General features: G+C 46.3%; 1 protein-coding gene across 7 annotated transcripts in view; it reads left to right on the forward strand.

Annotated features, from left to right (window-relative positions):
* The window catches only part of ryr2a (ryanodine receptor 2a (cardiac)), a 301,573-nt gene that overhangs the window by 133,084 nt on the left and 148,877 nt on the right, over positions 1-19,612 (forward strand). For all 7 annotated transcript variants that reach the window (XM_026177557.1, XM_026177561.1, XM_026177558.1 and 4 more), the window contains exons 34-39: positions 1,806-1,962; positions 6,618-6,704; positions 7,096-7,227; positions 11,609-11,703; positions 11,790-11,965; positions 12,323-12,975. In XM_026177557.1, coding sequence (XP_026033342.1) covers positions 1,806-1,962; positions 6,618-6,704; positions 7,096-7,227; positions 11,609-11,703; positions 11,790-11,965; positions 12,323-12,975 — 1,300 coding nt within the window. The remainder of the gene's footprint in view (positions 1-1,805; positions 1,963-6,617; positions 6,705-7,095; positions 7,228-11,608; positions 11,704-11,789; positions 11,966-12,322; positions 12,976-19,612) is intronic.

The raw sequence follows: 19,612 nt of genomic DNA on the forward strand, positions 1-19,612 counted from the left end.
TGCCAGTGTTCACAGTTTGGACTGAGAAGACAGATGATTTGAAAGACGTGATACATGTCCACTGTAAATAGACATCATGAACAGAGGTGGTGGCTTAGAACACGAACTGTCAGCCACCTACAATGCAGATTCCTTCCCTGAACACCACTCACATTTTGTGTTAGGTGGCCTAATAGGTCAAATCGTAGGGTGATGCACGGTCTCACAGTGGTAGACCCACTCCCTTTTTCAACCCTGGCTAATGTGATGAAGCACATGATTAACGACCCTCTTAAGGGACAACCCTCATTAAGGGTTAAAGACCTCGGACTCTCCACCATTTGGTTTAAGAACTTGAAGAAGCCTCTTGGATGAGAGTTTAAACATCTTCATGAGTTCCAGTCACTTTCTCTCCAAGCTCCTTAGATTACCTTGCACTCTTTAGTGTCGTTGGGAAAAACACCAGCACACGATATGACCAACTGCATGCACACAGTTTTTGCAATGATGTTTGTGGATTGGAAACGTTCTAGAAACCCTGCATTTGAAAAAAAAAATCCATTGCTCCCTTTATGCTCACTCTTCCTTAGGGCTTACTAGATGCTGAAGTACTGCGACTAAAACTTAAGGACATCTGCACCAAAAACGCAGTTCCAGATGGCTCTGGCTCAATTATAACCACAGAGCTATAAATAATGCACAAATTATATGTTTTTGCTTCTTTCATCTCTTTGTATGGGATCAGCCCTGGTGACGGATACATCAGTGTGTTACTGTTCCCTCCATTTAGGCTGAAATTGGTCTGACGTTTGAAGCCGGCAGTGCAGGGAACTAAAAACTCCCTTCAAATGTCTTCAATGTAAAGCAATACACCTTTTCTTTTTTATAAATTTAAGGAAAAGAATGTACAGATATTTGTGTGAAAATGTAGGGTTTACAGTAAAAAGTTGTCAGAAAATAAATGGTCAAGTAAAATAGAGATACCTGAAAATTCTTCTTAAGCAGAATAACAAAGTATTTGAACTTCAGCACTTCCCACCCCTCAACTCTATGATGACCTTTCTCACTTGTACTGCCATCTCTTTGGAGCTTATATTCAAAATTAAAGTCAGCAATTAATCTGTGCTACAATACACCGGGGAAGCCTGGATTTTAAGCCTTTTGGGACTGTTATGTTGGACACTGAATTATTATTGACATTCATAACGCACATCTACACCATCATAACATCTTGTTTAGAGCAGCACAACATTTTCCATTAATGTACCGGGCAATCTTAGGAAAACTCACTTTTCTTTATTGCAGCCACCACACACTCCTGTAAAGGCTTACAGACACAAACTGATTCATTCACTAAAATACTTAAACATCGAGAAATGCACAGATCCAGATAAACACATAAACACATGCAAACTACCTCATCCAGAAGATACAGGATGCAGTTAAAGAACGGGGCAGGATGCTAACCCCATGTTGCTCTCGAATGCATTGTTCTGAATATGAGTGTGTGTGTGTGTGTGTCTTAGTTAGAATGCAGTAGAAAAGTGGTACATAGGAAACAGTCCATTTACCATTTAGTCTGAAAAACAAAGGAACTGGCCAATTCAATTTTCAAATAATTTGAAAATAGAGACTACGTATAAAAATAATTAAAGATCTTAAGACGTTCATGCAAAAATTCTATAAAACCCCTCGAATTAAAGCTGAATATCTGCACTTCAGTCACATATTGGTTGTTTGACTTAAAATCCACTGTTGTGATGTACAGAGGCACAACAGAAAATTATGGACCTAACTCTACATTACTTTCCACTTGTGTCCTGCAGCATAAAACGCAGCAACTGTTACATGGTGTGGGGTGGAGAAAGCAGCAGCCCCACTCAGGGGAGGAACAACGGCTTAGAGATTGGCTGCCTGGTTGACACTACAAACGGTCTGCTGACATTCACAGCCAATGGCAAAGAACTCAGCACATACTACCAGGTAAATATGTATGCTTTGATTCCAGGTTTTCATTTTTGTACATCATTTTATTTTTTTATTCTGCAAGAAAATAGGTGCTTTTTTGTTTTTTGAACCAGTTCTGATAAAACCATGTCTCCATCTACAAACACACTATGTTGTCCTCCACCTTTCCTCGCCTACTAATGAACCAGGCATCCACTGACTCATCAAAAAAATACATATATGGATCTCTAAGTTATTAGACATTTAACCAGTTTCTGTAATGTTGCCTCTGTACACCACAGTGTATTCTAAAACAGTGAAGATGTGACTGAAGTGTAGCATTAATCGTTGGAGTTGATTTCAAGCAATGTGATGTACAAAGAAATATGACGCAAGTGAAGGAAGCAATAATTAATGTGCACAACCAACTTAACCTGTCAAGAATTATATAAACTTTGCATGCAAATCATCAGAGTCTTAAAAAGAAGGAATGCACTTCTCAGCACAGCAACACCACAAGAGTCAAGAAATTGTAAAATTATTTCCAGCAGTTTGTGGACTGCTGCTTTCAGTTGACAGGATTTCCAGGTTAGCCTTTGCTGGAAGCTGAAGGTGGGTGTAGTAACATTCCTGCAAAGCATCTTGTGGGATTTCTTGGATTCTAGACTTAAGACAGTCACTGACAAAAGATTTTAATCCAAGTATTAAAATCAATCCTGATATTTCATATCCAATTACTTTTGAGCCCCTGATAATGGGACACTATAAAAATGGCTGTAATTCACTACTCAGGGAATTTGAAACCCACTGAATTAAAGCTAAAATTTTACACTTTGATCACATCTTAATTGTTTGTTTTAAAATCCAGTGTGGTGGTGTACTGAGGCAAAGTAAAAAAAAAAAAAACCTCACTGAATTCAAATAAAGGTCTAAAAGAAAACTGAATGGAATGTAGCTAAGAAATAATCTTAGATTTAAATTAAAACTTAAATCAACAGTTTGGCAGAAATTGCTATCACACTTCCAACAAAATGCAGGTAGCAGTACTGTAGTACTGCTAGCAACTACAGTTGTGGTCACAAGTTAACAGAGAGTCATTGTGGGAAATACTGTGATGGCAATTTTAGGCTTGTGTTGATTTCTTTGAATTGTGGAATGACTGAATAGATTGAAGTTCGAATTTATTTTGGATTTTTAGTGAAAAGATATAAGATCCACTAATATTTGGTTGAATGTCAATTAGCAAGTTACACCTCAACCATACATATTCGTTAGCTACCAGTTCGCTTCTGCCATAATTCTGGATGTTCTGGATATTTGTAACACCCAGTTGTGCCCAAATTTCAACCATCTCGCTTTTCATTTGAGGTCCAGAATTTGGGGACCATCCTCTAGCTCAGGGGTCTCCAACTAAAATAGCAAGAGGTCCACTACCTCCGTCATCCAATCAATCTGGGGTCCGAACCTTTTAAATGAAACGACAAAAATATTTTCTTTAATAGTTAACTAACAATATAGATTTGTAACTACTGATCAATAATTCGTACGCTTATTAAATCATCTGCTGAACAGAAAAATGCAATCCAGTTAAAGTACGAATGTTAAACAAAAAACTGTTTAACAATGAAATTATGCAATAATCTACACAACATGTATTGCACATAAACCAACAAGTGCTTTAAACGGCGCAGAAAATATGTTTGACAAACCCAACACAACGTAACTTAGAACATATTCCAGAACAGTGCTGGCTCTCACTTCAGTAGGAGGAACTTGCAGGGACATTTGCAGCTAGCATTTTAAACTTTGGTTGAAATGGGCTCAGTTCAATTCTTAAGCATGCATGCAAATGTTCATTAGTCAGTTGTGAGCGAAGCCTGTCCATTTATCTTTTAATGTCCGATTTTCGTGGACTTTATGCATTTTTGACAAAGCCATTCTTTTTTTACTCACCACAAAGTCACCATTGTACTATCAGCAAGCACTATCTCCCAGGGTTGTAATTTAGCAATCTGTGTTGAGGACCTGCAGTTTTTTCTTCTTTGGTTTTTTTTTTTGGTGGTTGGTGGTGCAATACCGCCACCAGCTGGCTTGGAGTGTGGACCAGAATTTTGCTGACCCACATAGCTGCCTCTCACACCTGTTCAAAAGTCAGCCACGCAGCCGGCAGGAGTAAATTACCTAACTACATAGTAAAGGATTAAATGCTTTGCGGTCCAGGCAAAACTCCCTTGGGGTCTGGATTTGGACTTGAGTCCTGGGGTTGGGGACCCCGGCTCTAGCTTAATTGTTCCATCCTCTTTGTTCATTGTAGTAATGCCACAGTCAGCGGAACTACATTAAAGCATGATGCTATCACAATCAGATTTGACAGCTAGTACAGTTTTCTTTGGTGTAAAAGCCCCACTCCACTTCATCTTACTCCTGTGCTTGTGGTCAAATAGCTCAATCTTTGTCTTGTCTGACCACAAAACCTTTATCCAGAAGGCATATATATATATATATATATATATATATATATATATATATATATATATATATATATATATATATACACACAAACATGTGCATCCAATCCTTTTGTTTTTTTGAAGTCATTAAACACATATGCTGTATAGTCATTTTACAATGAAAGAAGAACATTTTAAAAACTTGAGGTTACTCTATACCGTAACCACTATTCTCTGATAAATCCCACTGTGGGGAAACTTAAATGGTGGCTGTGAAACTGCTGCCAGGACCAGGAGCTCGTACGTAGGGAGTAGGGAGGTTCAGACACGGGCGTTCGTGGCCCTTTCATAAAATGGCAGACTAGCGGGTGATGCAGGTTGAAATGGCTCTGGGTGAGAGTAAAAGGAAAGGAATTTCCTGTGAGGCGGGCAAATGTGAATGTCAAAATATGGTATTTTAAGGGTCTGTTGATGTAAAGCAATTTCCTGGGCACACTAGAGTGGGATTTGTCAGCATCCTGAATTTGTACGACCTGAGATGCGGCTTTAGTGCCCTTAAGTCCAGTCGGACGCAGTCCTCCACCCTTCTTGGGAACAAGAAAATTCTTTGAGTAAAAGCTGCATCAGCTCTGCTCCTGAGATATTTCTCACAACGTAAATATTTATTTTTTCAAAATTCTGGATGATTCGCCTTTTACAAGAGAGAAAATCACTCTGGAAAATCTGGGAAGGGTGGTTGCAAATTGCAAGCAGTACCCTTGCTCTAATGTCCTCACAACCCACTCTGGTGTAGGGAGAGCTTGCCACCCTTCTGGTCTTGCTGAGAGAGGGCTCAAAGCCAGGCAGCCCACAGTGGAGGGCGCTTTGGCTTCCTCTTGTGGCAGAAACAGGTTCTGCAACCCTGGCCTGTTTTTGCCCAGCATTCATGGGGCTGGGTACCACAAGGAAATGGACCCCAGTGGTGTTTGTGTGTGAGGGCAATATGTTTTCAACATGTTTTCTGTGTTTTTCACAAACTTTTCCTGTGCCCTGGATGCACTTGATGAGTTTTTAATAAACTGTGTGTGCTAGTGAGACTGTGACCCTTGACTCAGCTGAAAAGCATCTTGTCGTCTCTTTATTGGAATGTGCACTGCGTGATCTAAAATCGGGTCCCAGGCAGAAGACACTTCTTCAAATGGGCTCTGGAACTGGGTCCTGAAGGGAACACAGAGCATGTGCTGGTCCAGCTCATCCATGGGGGATGTTAGGTGGTCAGCTTCTTCTTGTGGTCTGAACAGCAGGCAGGATGTGCTTCCTAGGCCAGTGGGTTCTGCAATTCCAGAGGAACTCGGCAATGAGGGATTTTTAAATGTCTGCATGGCAGCTGGATGACCCCCAGGAAAGGAAGCCCAAGAGTCACCTCTGCTGCTGAGGATAAATTCATCTGAGTCACCAGCCTCAGAAATCACAAGTTAACCTCAGATTAGAGCCCAGATAGATGCCACACAGAGTTCCAGTAGCAGACACATCTCTACATCAACTGTTCAGAGTGTGTGAATCAGGCCTTTATGGTCAAATAGCTGCTAAGAAACCACGACTAAGGAAAAGCAACAAGCAGAAGAGATTTGTATGGGCCAAGAAACACAAGGAATGGACATTAGACCAGTGGAAATCTGTGCTGTGGTCTTTCAAGCATGACCCCTCGTGTGGGGCGTGGTGGAAGCTAACACGCTCTCCAACTTGGCTTTATGGTGAAAAGTAGGCAAACTAAAAACGTGAGTCATGCTAGCGCCCGGTGACCAAGCTGTTAGCTTGCTTGAATAGACTGTTAAGCTAGCACTCACGTTAGCAGTCAGGAGAGATGGGGCTTCTAAGAAGTTAGAAGAGGAATTTGAATGACACTGCGTCACATCCTTTTATAGGGAGGAGGGCGGGACCTCCCTGATGACATAGAGGCTTCTGAGGACAATCCCGCGAGAGCATTCCCCATAGTGAGACACCAAAGCAAATGTTTGAAAGAGACCATGACATTCCTATGATGAATGTATGCAAACTTCTGACCACAACTGTAGGTACAAATCTACTTTGTGTGTCTCAGGCATGTCTCATACTGCACACTCAGTATTACCAGCACAACAACACTAAATCTGACACTCTGACTGCACACTGTGTCTCAAAATTTCAGAGTGCAGCAGTTATGGACTTTGACAGATCACCTCAGCATTTATAGGTAATTTTAGAAACTTTTCCCATGCACAGGTGGAACCCAGTACTAAGCTGTTCCCTGCAGTCTTTGCAAAGGCCACAAGTCCTAATGTCTTCCAGTTTGAACTGGGTCGTATTAAGGTGAGCACACACACACACACACACACACACACACACACACACACACACACACACACACACACACACACACACACACATCAAAAACAAAAAGGGAAGAACTGAGAGAATGACTCTTGGTAAAATAATTAATAAAAGAGACTGATCACTGAAAACAACTTCATTTATATGCAAATGGTCAATGGTAACACCATAAGTGAAGACCAAGTCAAAAGGGGTGTTCTGCTGTGTGAGTGGGCCCTGAAACATGTTAAATGAAGTTAAACAAGTCCATTATTGTCAGCAGCTTCTTAGTAGATATATATATATATATAGAGAGAGATGTATATAGATAGATATATATAGATATGTATGTATTTGGTCATTATCCAACTTTTTCTCTGTGTCCTGTCAGAATGTGATGCCTCTATCAGCTGGTCTGTTTAAGAGTGAGAAGAAGAACCCAGTTTCCCAATGTCCTCCACGGCTGCACGTACAGTTTCTTACTCCTGTTTTATGGAGTCGTGTTTCCAACCACTTCCTTAAGGTAACAGTGTCTTACTATAGTTCCGCATTACTATTACAGACCCGGGACACAAACCTGCCACCTGCAAACTCATGCAGAGTGTGTACACTATCCGCCCTTCATAAGCATCTCATATAATAAAGCACTACTTTTAAATTAAATCTCATGCCACTGGCATGACTGATTATTTCCCCTTAAATTGTGCCACATTTGTAAGGAAAACACATGTGTGGTTTGCGCTGCAGAGTTTAGTATGTGGATTTTACCCATGAAAAACTTGTCAAATCTTCTCTGGTAAAAAGAGCTTAATAGTCTAAGGCAGCTTTTCAAGTAATGGCCCATTTTATAGTCCATTTCTATGTCATCTGTCATAGAGACTCAAATGGCATTAAATATAATATCATGTGAAAAAAAAACATTTGCCCCGTTGCTGATTTCTTATTTATTTCCCTTCTTTTTTTTTTAAACATATTTAATATATGGTTAAGCTCCAACACATTTTAATATTAGACAAACATAACCCAGGTAAATCCAAAATATTTGCAGTAATAACTGGTTGTGCCATCCTTGGCCATAAGTCTGTCAAAGCACTATGAAGGAATTTTAGCAAAGTGTTCATTTGTATATATTTTTTTTCATTTAGACTTGGAATTGATGGTGTGCTTGGGATCATTGTCCTGCTGACGACATACAGATCTATTTCGAATTAACTGATGATCCCGTTATGTCTTTGCACGGCTTTCACGAGTGCATGCACGAGGTCAAAAATTGGCTCGCAGGTAATTCTCTTATTCTAAATGACAGGAAAACTGAAATTATCGTGTTTGACAATAGTATCCCCCATGGCCAACTCCGTGATGGCCAACACCCCGATCCAGCAGCTGAATCATCTTTAGGAGACAGTCCTGGCACTTATTGGATTTTTTGGGTGCCCTGAAGCCTTCTTCAGAACAATTGAACCTCTTTCCTTGAAGTTCTTGATGATCTGATAATCCGATGATCCAGTTGATTTAGGTGCGATCTTAGTAGCAACAACATACTTGCCTGTGAAGGCCTTTACATGCAACACATTGATGGCTGCCTACGTTTCAAGCATCACCCTTCTTTGTAACGCATCCAGTCTGCTATTCTAATTCATCACCAATATTTGTGTCATTCTCAAAACTTTTGGCCACAACTGTATATACCAAAATATTCTAAAATCAAAACTGAGGCCATTTTTCTGATAGGTAAAGCTTGGCCGAACAACGTGTATGTCAGGAATGCAAAGGCAGGACGATGGATATGGTGTTAAACTGAGGGTTCCCCTTCAGTGATGGAAAGGAGCGGAGGTTCATATCCCAGTGAAACCTCAAACAGTGACACTGGCTGGCTGAGGAGGTCATCAATTTATGGGCATATTCCACCCATGACAGCTGAGAGCTCCAGTGGGACTGTTAAGAAGAAACCACACAACATAGAGCTGCCTCCAGCTCCTGGTTGGCCCTCTCTGCCTGCCCGTTGGTCTGGGAAAGACTCACTTGGGCCGCCAGAACAGAGCAAAAACTCCTTTCAAACCCATGATGTGAACTGTGGACCCCAATCGGACACAATGTCTTGAGCTATGCCAAGGCAGAACAATGAACAGTCAACAGCTTTGCTGTCTCCAAGGGGATGGGAAACCTGGGCAGAGCAATGAAATGTGCAGCTTTAGAAAAACAATCCACAATGGTCCATATGGTGGCATTACCTGAGGATGGTGGTAGTCCACTTATGAAATCCAGGGCGATGTGCGACCAGGGTCTCCTGGGAATAGGCAGGGACCTGAGAAACCCAACTGGTGGAGAGTTGGAGGCCTTATAATGCACACAGGTATAACGAGCAGAAACAAAATCCTGGACATCTCGAGCTAGTGACGGTCACCAGAACAAGCGTTACATCAGTGTTATTGTGCGGTTCTTATCCACAGTTAAACTTAGCAGAGTGGGCCCACTGAATCCCTTTGCTGCGCACTGCGGTGGTTATGTATAGTCAGTTAGGAGGGCCCGTTCCAGGGTCGGATTTTTCCCACTCTGCGTTTCTCATTAGACCTTCAGTCTCCCATGTGAGGGCCCCTATGATGCAGGCTGCAGGCAGGATGGTCGGATTGAACCGAGTGAAGAACAGGGCCCACCTGGCTTGGCAATAGTTGAGGCGCTTCACCGTTTGCAGGTACTTGAGGTTTTTGCGGCCTTTACAGATGATCAGTGGCTGCTCCGTCCCTTTTAGCCAGCACCTCCATTCCTCCAAGTCGAGCTTTATGGCCAGCAATTCTCGATCTCCCTCGTCATAGTTCCGCTCAGCCTGAACGAGAGAAATATGCACATGGGTGAAGCTTACCCCCAGAGTGCTGGGATAACACCGCTCCAACTCCCAGATCCGACGTGTCCACTTCTACTATGAATGGCTGAGAGAGGTCTGGTTGCAGCAAGATGGGCATGGAGGCAAACTTATTGTTGAGTTCGGAGAATGGTTGCTGCGCCACAGGAGCCCACTGGAAAGGAACTTTGGGAGAGGTTAAACATGCGAAGGGCAGAGCAATGCCACTGAAATCATTGCTGTAGAAATTTACAAAGCCCAGAAACCTCTGCAGCTGCTTATGGGTCTGGGGCTCCGGCCATTCTACCACTGCCTTAATTTTAGCTGGATCCACCTGCAGCTGGCCCTGGTAAATGGCCTGTATTTGTATAGCGCTTTACTAGACCCTAAGGACCCCAAAGCGCTTTACACATCCAGTCATCCACCCATTCACACACTGGTGATGGCAGGTACATTGTAGCCACAGCCACCCTGGGGCTCACTGACAGAGGCGAGGCTGCCGGACACTGGCGCCAGCCGGACCCTCTGACCACCACCAGTAGACAACGGGTGAAGCGTCTTGCCCAAGGACACAACGACCGAGACTGTCGGAGCTGGGGCTTGAACCGGCAACCTTCCGATTACAAGGCAAACTCCCAACTCTTGAGTCACGATCGCCCCATCCCTGTTCCACAATGAACCCCCCAAAAAGCGACAGACTGAACTTGGAACTCACATTTTAGAAATATAACAGGGAGGTATTGAAAGCTGTTTTCCACTCATCCCCTTCCTTGATCCTTACTAAATGATAGGCATTCCTTAAATCCAATTTTGTGAAAATGGTGGCTTCTTGTAACAGTTCAAAAGCAGAAGATAACAATGGCAGGGGATACTTGTTCTTTATCGTTATTTTGTTTGGAGGGACTTGGCCTTTTTCTCCACAATGAAGAACCCCGCCCTGAGTGGGGACTTGGAAGGGCGGATTATTCCAGCTGCCAGAGAATCACTGATTTAGTGTTCCATGGCCTCCCATTTCGGCTTAGAAAGACTGTACAGGTGACTGGTGGGGAGTGGTGCCCTCAAGAGCAGATCAATTCCACAGTCATATGGTCTCTGCGGAGGAAGTGAGAGAGCCAAGTCCTTGCTAAATACTTCAGCTAGGTCATGGTAAACTGCAGGAGGCACCGTAGGGGTCAGGTGCAATATGTGCTGGGCTGATGGGATGGGGTGGGTATCCAATATCCCTTTCGCCTGCATCAACTCCCACCTCCAACAGAGTTAGACAGCATTCCGAGGGAGACTGGGGACACTGAGTCCAAATGGTCCACGTTCAGGACCAAAACTGCTGAAGCTGCTGCACTGAGTTGTGGCCGCAAGGTGGTTGGTGCCTGTCATGCACCAACCACCGAACCACATGTCGAACCAGATGGTCAACCCCAGAGGGGAAGGGAACCATCAGCCATGGAAGGAGTCCTATTGAGCTTGGTTAGCCTGAAGGACTTCGGAAGCAGCCGGTGGGTACCAACAGGCCAAGCAGAACGGGGCAGTGGCTGAAGCAAATACTTGAGTTTGGGTGTTTCCTCTAAGGAAGACGTGTCAGTGGGATTAAGGAAATCTGCGAAGCATTCCTTCCAACACCCGACAATGTCCTCAGTCGAAGTCAGCAGCACATTTGACCATGTCCCATGGGGAGTCCTGTGGGAGGTGCTTAGGCTGCTGCCCTGTGACCTGGTCCCAATTAAGAGGAAGAAAATAGATGGAGGGATGGATTTTTATTGTGGGATTTAAATAAATTCATTTCCACCACCTGGCTGGGGCCTTTCTGTGTGGAGTTTGCACATTCTTCCTGAGTTTGTGTGGGTTCTCTCTGGGTACTCCAGCTTCCTTCCACAGACATGCAGTTAGTCGGGCTAGGTTAATTGGCCAGTCTAAATTGCCCGATAGGTAACGGTTTTCTGTCTCTATCTATGGTAGCTGGGATAAGCCGTTCATGGATGGATGGATAAATATCTTTTCATATAGAGTTTTCTGTAGTACTGAAAAATAATCTCAAATGTAGCGTATGTTGTGTATGACTTTTGTCCAGGTCTCAGTATCCAGAGCAAATGATCGACATGGCTGGCTGGTGCAGTGTAACAAACCTCTGCAGTTCATGTCTCTGCACATACCTGAGGAGAACAGGTACAGTCCACACAGCTAAACACACACACCTTTTCATCCTTCCTCCCTCACATTTCTCATGCAGTGTGTACCTTTCTGTTGCTCAGGTCGTTGGATATCCTGGAACTGTCAGAGCAGAAGGACTTATTAAAATTTCACTACCATACCCTCAGACTGTACTCTGCCATCTGTGCTCTGGGAAACAACCGAGTAGCTCATGCCCTCTGCTCCCACGTGGATGAGGCACAGCTCCTTTACGCTATAGAGAATAAATATATGCCAGGTAACAGACACACTGCTTATAAAGCATATTCTCATTCTCAATTTTCTATATAGTAAACCTACTTTATAGAAACTCTTGAATTTTTTTCTGAATCTATGTCTATTTCTCAGCGTTAGCCTTATAAAATACTGTTCCAATTGTCTGAGTAAAACCACAACCCTTAATCGGACAGCTGGTTAAGAATATGAATAGTGTAATTTTTTTTCATTTCATTTAATTTTTTGACCTTGGCACCTTAGATAGTCCATAAAACAATAAACATAAGAAGAATTAATATGTGCAATAGTACTGAACATGATAAAGAAGCATGTAAACGTTACAGGGCAGACGTCAAACTTGTTCTGTCTGTCCTCACAGGTCTTCTTCGTGCTGGCTACTATGACCTCCTCATCGACATCCACCTGAGCAGCTATGCTACAGCTCGCCTCATGATGAACAATGAGTACATTGTTCCCATGACCAATGACACAAAGAGCATCACTCTGTTCCCAAATGAAAAGAAGAAACATGGCCTGCCAGGCATTGGACTCAGCACCTCTTTGAGACCCAGAATGCACTTCACATCCCCAAATTTTGTTTCCAGGCCCGGACCATCGTGCTTTAACAACGGCAACAGTGGATCAGGAGATTGTTTCCAGTACAGCCCTGAATTCCCCTTAGATATACTGAAAGTTAAAACCATTGAGATGTTGACAGAGGCAGTACGGGAGGGAAGCATGCACGTACGGGACCCAGTAGGAGGAAGCACAGAGTTTCTATTTGTTCCACTCATCAAGCTGTTATATACTATGCTCATCATGGGCGTTTTCCAAAACGGAGATCTGAAGAATATCCTCCGACTGATTGAACCTTCTGTGTTCTGTGAACGACGCAATAAGCAGGATGCACTTTGCATGGAGTTGGAGGTGCTAAAGAAGGGTGAAGCCGAAGGAGGAGGAAAGGAGGGAGTGCTGAATGTCCCCAAAGAAGGACTGTTAGAGATGAAGCTGCCAGAGCCTGTAAAACTCCAGGTGACACTAAGTAGAAACTCCCAGTTTGGAAATGCATTTCTTATATAGAAATTCACTGTTGTTTACCATTTTTGTTTGCTAAGGTAAAGGTCATATTCTGTTTATATTTCAGTTGGGATTATTATAGTTATTCCAACTAGTAACTAGGACCCTCCATGTGCATGCAAGGAAATCTCGAGACCGAGGAAGACCCAAAGCGTAGAACTGAACAGGCATCAATGACAACTGATACAACTTTCATTAACTCACATATTACCTGACCTAAGTGATTTTACAGACTGTGTAGAGGTCATGCCGAAATAGGAATCCCTACATGAAGTAGTGTGTGTAAAAGGACATTAGCTATAAGCTGATGTGATCAGCACTGAGGTCAGCTTCTCTGGCTGTGATAACAAAGCTGTAGAAAGCAACAAAGTAAAAAAAACATAGCTTATGACAAATCTTGAGACATTTTATCATAGACATCCAGGTGCCAAGATGGTGTGAGCAGTATACTGAAATTAAATCAGAATATTCAACAATCCAATGTAAGCACATGGTTCTGGTTTCTTGGAAAAACACAACACAAGTGCAAAGACAGAAGAAGAATTTCAGTTGTGCAAAAGTCTCAATCAGACATGGGAGCAAAGGTAAATATATGTTGTGCAGTTCTTTTTCTAACTTCGCTCGGTGTTTCACTATGGGAATCGCCTCGGCGTGACCAACTACGGAAGCTCCAATGACACCACGTCTGTCTATGACAGACCTGTCGAGCCGTGCTCAGGGCTCCGCCCCCTCATACTAACACGGCCGACCAGCTCCTCCTAACTCATTCTCGCTTTCTTCCCGTGAGAAACTACTTTGAGCTCCCTCAGCGCATCCAGGCTAACTTGATTAGCTGCTTAACAGTTCTCAGGCGTCCCGTGTAGGAGTACGTCGCCGAACGCAGTTTTTCCGGTTCCAGTTTGGATCGTGCTGAGTAAGTCCTTCGAAAGAAGTGTACTTAGAGTTGCACTGTGGAACAGCAACCGCGTCAGGCGAGCTGTCCCAGCGGTTCCTGGTTTTAGTTAGCGAGGTAGCCGACGTTGTGTGACTCGGGCTAACGCGTTACGGCGAGCTGTTCGTTCAGTGTCCGGCTAGCATTAACTTGTTAGCAGGCCACGAACCACATTAGCGTCTCACTAGCATTAGCTTGTTGGTCGACCTAGGGTTTGGTTAGCATTAAGTTGCTAACGATATTGGCTAGCGGAGTGCAGCTAACGTGTCACGACGAGCTGACTCCCGCCGCGACTAGATCGGATTTAACACCCGCTGCTAGTCCTAGCTACTTACGGGCTAACGTGTCGAGACGAGCCTGGTGTAGCCTAGTCTCACCCCTTTCCGCTTACCATGTCTACGGCTCCTACTCCCACCAAAAGGTCGGAGCCGAAGGCTAAAGAGGCTGCATCCCGCCCGTGCCCCGCATCATGCGGTGCCACCATCTCGGGCAGGGACCCTCATCCAATGTGCATCGTCTGTATGGGTGCCAAGCATGCTCAGGCTTCACTGGCGGACCCTCAGGGATGCCCACACTGTGCTTTGATGCCAGAGAAAGTCCTGGAAAGGAGGCTGAGAGTAGCAGTAACGAACAGTCAGGACCCCTGCCTGTCGGCTGCTACTGCTACGAGCGATATCCGTCATCCGCGAGCCTCCACAAGCTGGGCGGACATGATGGAAGAAGAGTCCCCGCTCATGCCCCCATCGTTCGAGGACCTCCTCGATCAAAACGTGGGCGAGCCGGGTGGCGAGGACGCGGAGGGCGATGCCGACTCCGACCTCCTCGACCTGGAGGACATGGATGAGGAACAGGAGGATGACTCTACCTTTCCTCCCCAGCAGTCCAGGCCACCGAGTGGGGCTGAAGTTGCACCCCTGGTGGACAGCAATTTGTATGAGGTCTGCAAACGGGCTGCTGCCAAGCTAGGCATCCCATGGCCAGCCGCCCAGGATGCCGAAGGGGCAGAACGCGACCTGTATGACGGCAAGAGGCTCCCACCAGCCTTGCCGCCATCAAAGCAGCTTCTGCCAGCAGTCCCAGCCTGCATGAAAGAAATGAGTCGCTATTGGTCAAGCCCTTTTAAAAGCAAGCTTCCGACCAAGGGCTGCTCTAAGCTTGAGATCCAGGGGATGGGTGAACTGGGGCTGACTGAACCCCCAGCAGTGGAGCCTTCAGTGGCGTATCACCTTCACCCTAACCGCAGGGCAGTCTCAGCTTCTTCTAGCATTTCTTTGCCCAACAAGATAGATCGCCTCACGGCATCTATTTATCAAAGGACGTACAAATATGCTGCACAGTCAGTATGCTCGCTTAATGCAGTCACACTGCCATCAGCATATCAGGCAGAAATTCTGGAAGACATGGGCCGTCAGCTTGACTCGGGTTCCCCGAACCCAGCCCTCTGGGATGAAATCTGCGTGGTTAATGATCTCATTCTTCGCTCCTCCAGGGGAGCAGTCCAAGGGTGTGGTCGCGTTATGGGCCTTGCAGTCTCGGGTGAGAGAGCCTTGTGGCTAAACCTGTCAGGCCTGGGTGATGCTCAGAAGGCTGAGGTCATGGATGCAGCCTATGACCCCACCAAGGGTCTCTTTGGCCCAGCCCTGGAGAGAATGAGAGAAACAAGCACCCGCAGAAAGCAGGAGGGTGAAGCATTCAATCTCTGCTTACCCAGAAAACCTAACTCTCAGCTCCAGCAGGTGCCAAGAGCTGGCTTTGCAGCAACAGCAGCAGCTGTGAGAGGGAGACAGAGTGGGGTCAGAATGCAGAGAGGAGCAGGAGGCCAGCAGGGTGCCCACCAGGCCAAGGTAGAGAACCGAAGACCTTGGGGCAAGCATTCCTTTGCAGCAGTTGCTGCAAAGAACAAGCCGTCACACCCCGGAGAGGGGAAAAAGAAGCGGTCAGCCTAGCACACCTGCAGCATTCTGTGTCACCCCTCTTTTCTTCCCCAAAGAGAAGGAAGGTGTTAGAAGGGGTAACCAAATCACTCCAAAGTTCAGGGTCTCCGGAAGTTTCCAGTTCACCAGGAGCACTCTCTCAGTCTCCTCCTCCAGTTCAGGGAGGACAGACTTGTGGACAAATGGCGCAGTGTCACCAAACACTTCTAAGCACTCTGTCTGTGTCACCAAGCACTGCCCAGAGTCACCAGACACTTCACTGTGGTTTGGGGGTAACAAAAGAAATAAAACGTGCATTTCTGCAGCCAGGCAGTTTGCCAAGGGAATGTCCCCCCAGTTTCAAAATAAAAGCAAAAGAAAATCACTGCAATTTTTCTTTGTTCCCAGCGGGGGGAGCTCACGCTCTTCCCGAGGGGGAGAGCCCCAACTCCTTCCGGGAGACAGGGGTGACGTCACGCTACCGCTTCTTCAGAGGCCCGCTCGCAGCGCGGCTGGAGCGGTGGCGCGCATGCGCAGTTCATCCCTGGGTCTTGTCAACCATTTCCCATGGTTACAGACTACAGTTTGCGGCAAAACCACCGAGATTCGGTGGAGTGTTAGCTTCTGTGGCCAGTCGCGATTCAGCGAATGTGCTGGAGGAGGAAATATCCTCCCTGTTACACAAACAGGCGATCGGAGCGGTTCCGAGCGAAGAAGCTCAGCAGGGCTTTTACTCCCGCTATTTCCTCATCCCGAAAAAGGATGGAACGTCGCTCCGTCCTATTCTGGATCTGCGTGTGTTAAACAAGCATTTGAGAAAGTACACGTTCAGAATGCTCACACACAAGACGCTTTGTCGCTCAATTCACACAGGCGGTTGGTTTGTTACAATCGACCTATCAGACGCATATTTTCACATCGCCATTTATCCTCCACACAGGAAATATCTCAGGTTCGCTTATCAGAGCGTAGCGTACGAGTTTCAAACTATCCCATTCGGGCTATCCTTAGCTCCGAGGGTGTTCAGCAAATGTGTGGAGGCAGCGCTGTCTCCGTTAAGGAACAGCGGCATCAGAATATTTTCTTACATAGACGATTATCTAATATGCTCACGATCGCGAGAGCAGGCGATCAAAGACTCCGAGGTGGTGGTGAATCACCTCACGGAGCTTGGGTTCACTATCAACCTGGAAAAGAGCCACTTGGAACCCGCACAGTCTACAGAGTATCTGGGACTCAGAATAGACTCCATCTCTTATCGTATCGCACTTTCAGAGCGGAGGATCGCATCCTTCACTCACTGTCTTTCCCGTTTTCAGCTGGGGAAAGTCGTGCGGTTCCGACTCTGTCTCCGCCTCCTCGGCCTCATGGCCTCGGTGATATCGGTGGTGCACTTGGGGCTGCTTATGATGAGAGATTTTCAGCGGTGGGTCGCTTCTCTGCAGCTGTGCCCTCGCCGACATCTCAGTCGTGGTGTAAAAATAACGCAGCCGTGTATCGCGGCTATCCGGCCCTGGAGGAGCCCGACAGCTCTCGCGGCGGGGGTACCGCTCGGGGCAGTATCATCCAGGGTGACGCTGACCACAGATGCATCCCTGTCAGGTTGGGGTGCAACTATGATGGGCAGAGCAGTGAATGGCGTTTGGTCACAGAGACTCACTCTGAATCACATAAATGTGCTGGAGCTCTGCGCAGGTCAACATGTTTTAGTGAAAACAGACAACTCCACTGTAGTTGCTTATATCAACCGCCAGGGCGGCACCCGTTCCCGGCAGCTAAACAGGTTAGCCAGGGAAATAATTATGTGGAGCAGCACTCGGCTCCTCTCCCTTCGGGCAACTCACGTGCCAGGAATTCTGAACAGGGGGGCGGACCTCCTGTCCAGAGGAAATCCACTGTTCGGAGAATGGAGGCTTCACCCACAGGTGGTGGAGCAGATTTGGCAGAGATACGGCCGGGCTGCCGTAGATCTCTTCGCCTCGCGAGAAAACGCACTGTGCCCCCTGTTTTTCTCCCTGTCAGACGCACACGCGCCACTGGGCGTGGATGCGCTGGCCCATCCTTGGCCAAAAACTCTGCTGTATGCTTTCCCTCCCCTCAGCCTGATCTCCCCAACACTGATCAGAGTGAGGGATCAGGGGCTGTCTCTGATTTTAATAGCTCCACGGTGGCCATCCAAACACTGGATAGCAGAAATCATCCAGCTTCTGGTGGACGAGCCATGGGCACTCCCCATCCGCAGGGACCTTCTGTCTCAGGCGCGGGGGGAGATATACCATCCCCATCCAGACCAGGTTGCTCTCTGGGCCTGGCCCGTGAAAGGTGGAATTTGAAGGCAGCAGGCATGCCTCCGAAGGTTATTGAAACCATTCAGAATGCCAGAGCCTCCTCCACCCGTTCCATTTACTGCTGTAAATGGCGTGTTTTTGAAGAGTGGTGCCATGAAAAGCAGATTATCCCTTTTCAGTGTTCAGTGGTGGCGCTGTTGTGTTTTCTTCAAGACTTGCTGGACAAAAGGAAAGCTTTTTCCACTATAAAGGTCTATTTAGCAGCTATTTCAGCCTGCCACGTGGGGTTTGGTGATAAACCTGCTGGGCAGCACCCCCTTGTAGGTCGCTTCATGAGAGGGGCGCGTCGAACGCTCCCAGTTTCTAGACCACTGGTCCCTTTATGGGATCTGTCAGTCGTTTTAGACGCCCTCTCCCACCACCCCTTTGAGCCTATTGGGGCAGTGGGGTTGAAGTTTCTCTCTCTTAAAACCACTCTGCTGTTGGCTCTAACCACAGCCAAGCGAGTTAGTGAATTACAGGCTCTGTCTATTCACCCCTCTTGTCTACAGTTGGCCCCGGGACTCACTAAAGCACTCCTGAGGCCTAACCCAGCCTTTGTCCCTAAAGTGTTGGAAACATCATACAGGTGCCCTACAGTAGAGCTCCTAGCTTTTCACCCCCCTCCATTCTCTTCCGAGAGGGAGCAGAGGCTGAACACTTTGTGCCCTGTCCGGGCCTTGGGGACTTATGTTGACAGAACAGCTGGATTCAGGAAGTCGGATCAGCTGTTTGTTTCCTGGGCCTCCCCTCACAAGGGCAGGCCCGTATCACGCCAGAGACTAGCTCATTAGATTGTAGAGGCCTTAGCTCTGGCTTATAGCTGTAAGGGCTTGCAGGCCCCCCCGGGACTCCGAGCACACTCCAATAGGGGTGTGGCCACATCCTGGGCGTTGTTCAGAGGTGTATCAGTCCAGGATATTTGTGCGGCAGCAAGCTGGGCTACGCCGCACACGTTTGTCCGGTTTTATCGGCTGGATGTTGCACAGTCATTCCTGGCTCAGACGGTGCTGGATTCTGGTGCCTCAGGTTCGACCTGAGATCCTGGAGTAGCACTGGAGAGTAGCTTCGGGAGCTGGCGCAATCCGGGAGTGGGCCATATCTCCCATAGTGAAACACCAAGCGAAGTTAGAAAAAGAACGTTGGGTTGCTTAACGTAATCCCTGGTTCTTTGATACCAGAGTGAGGTGTTTCACCAACACTTCCCTCCTTGCTTAGGCACGGAAAGAAATCTGCTTGGAATGAGTTAGGAGGAGCTGGTCGGCCGTGTTAGTACGAGGGGGCGGAGCCCTGAGCACGGCTCGACAGGTCTGTCATAGACAGACGTGGTGTCATTGGAGCTTCCGTAGTTGGTCACGCCGAGGCGATTCCCATAGTGAAACACCTCACTCTGTTATCAAAGAACCAGGGATTACGTTAAG

Source organism: Astatotilapia calliptera, chromosome 8, assembly GCF_900246225.1.
Source record: "Astatotilapia calliptera chromosome 8, fAstCal1.2, whole genome shotgun sequence".
In the NCBI taxonomy this organism is placed as follows: Eukaryota; Metazoa; Chordata; class Actinopteri; order Cichliformes; family Cichlidae; genus Astatotilapia; species Astatotilapia calliptera.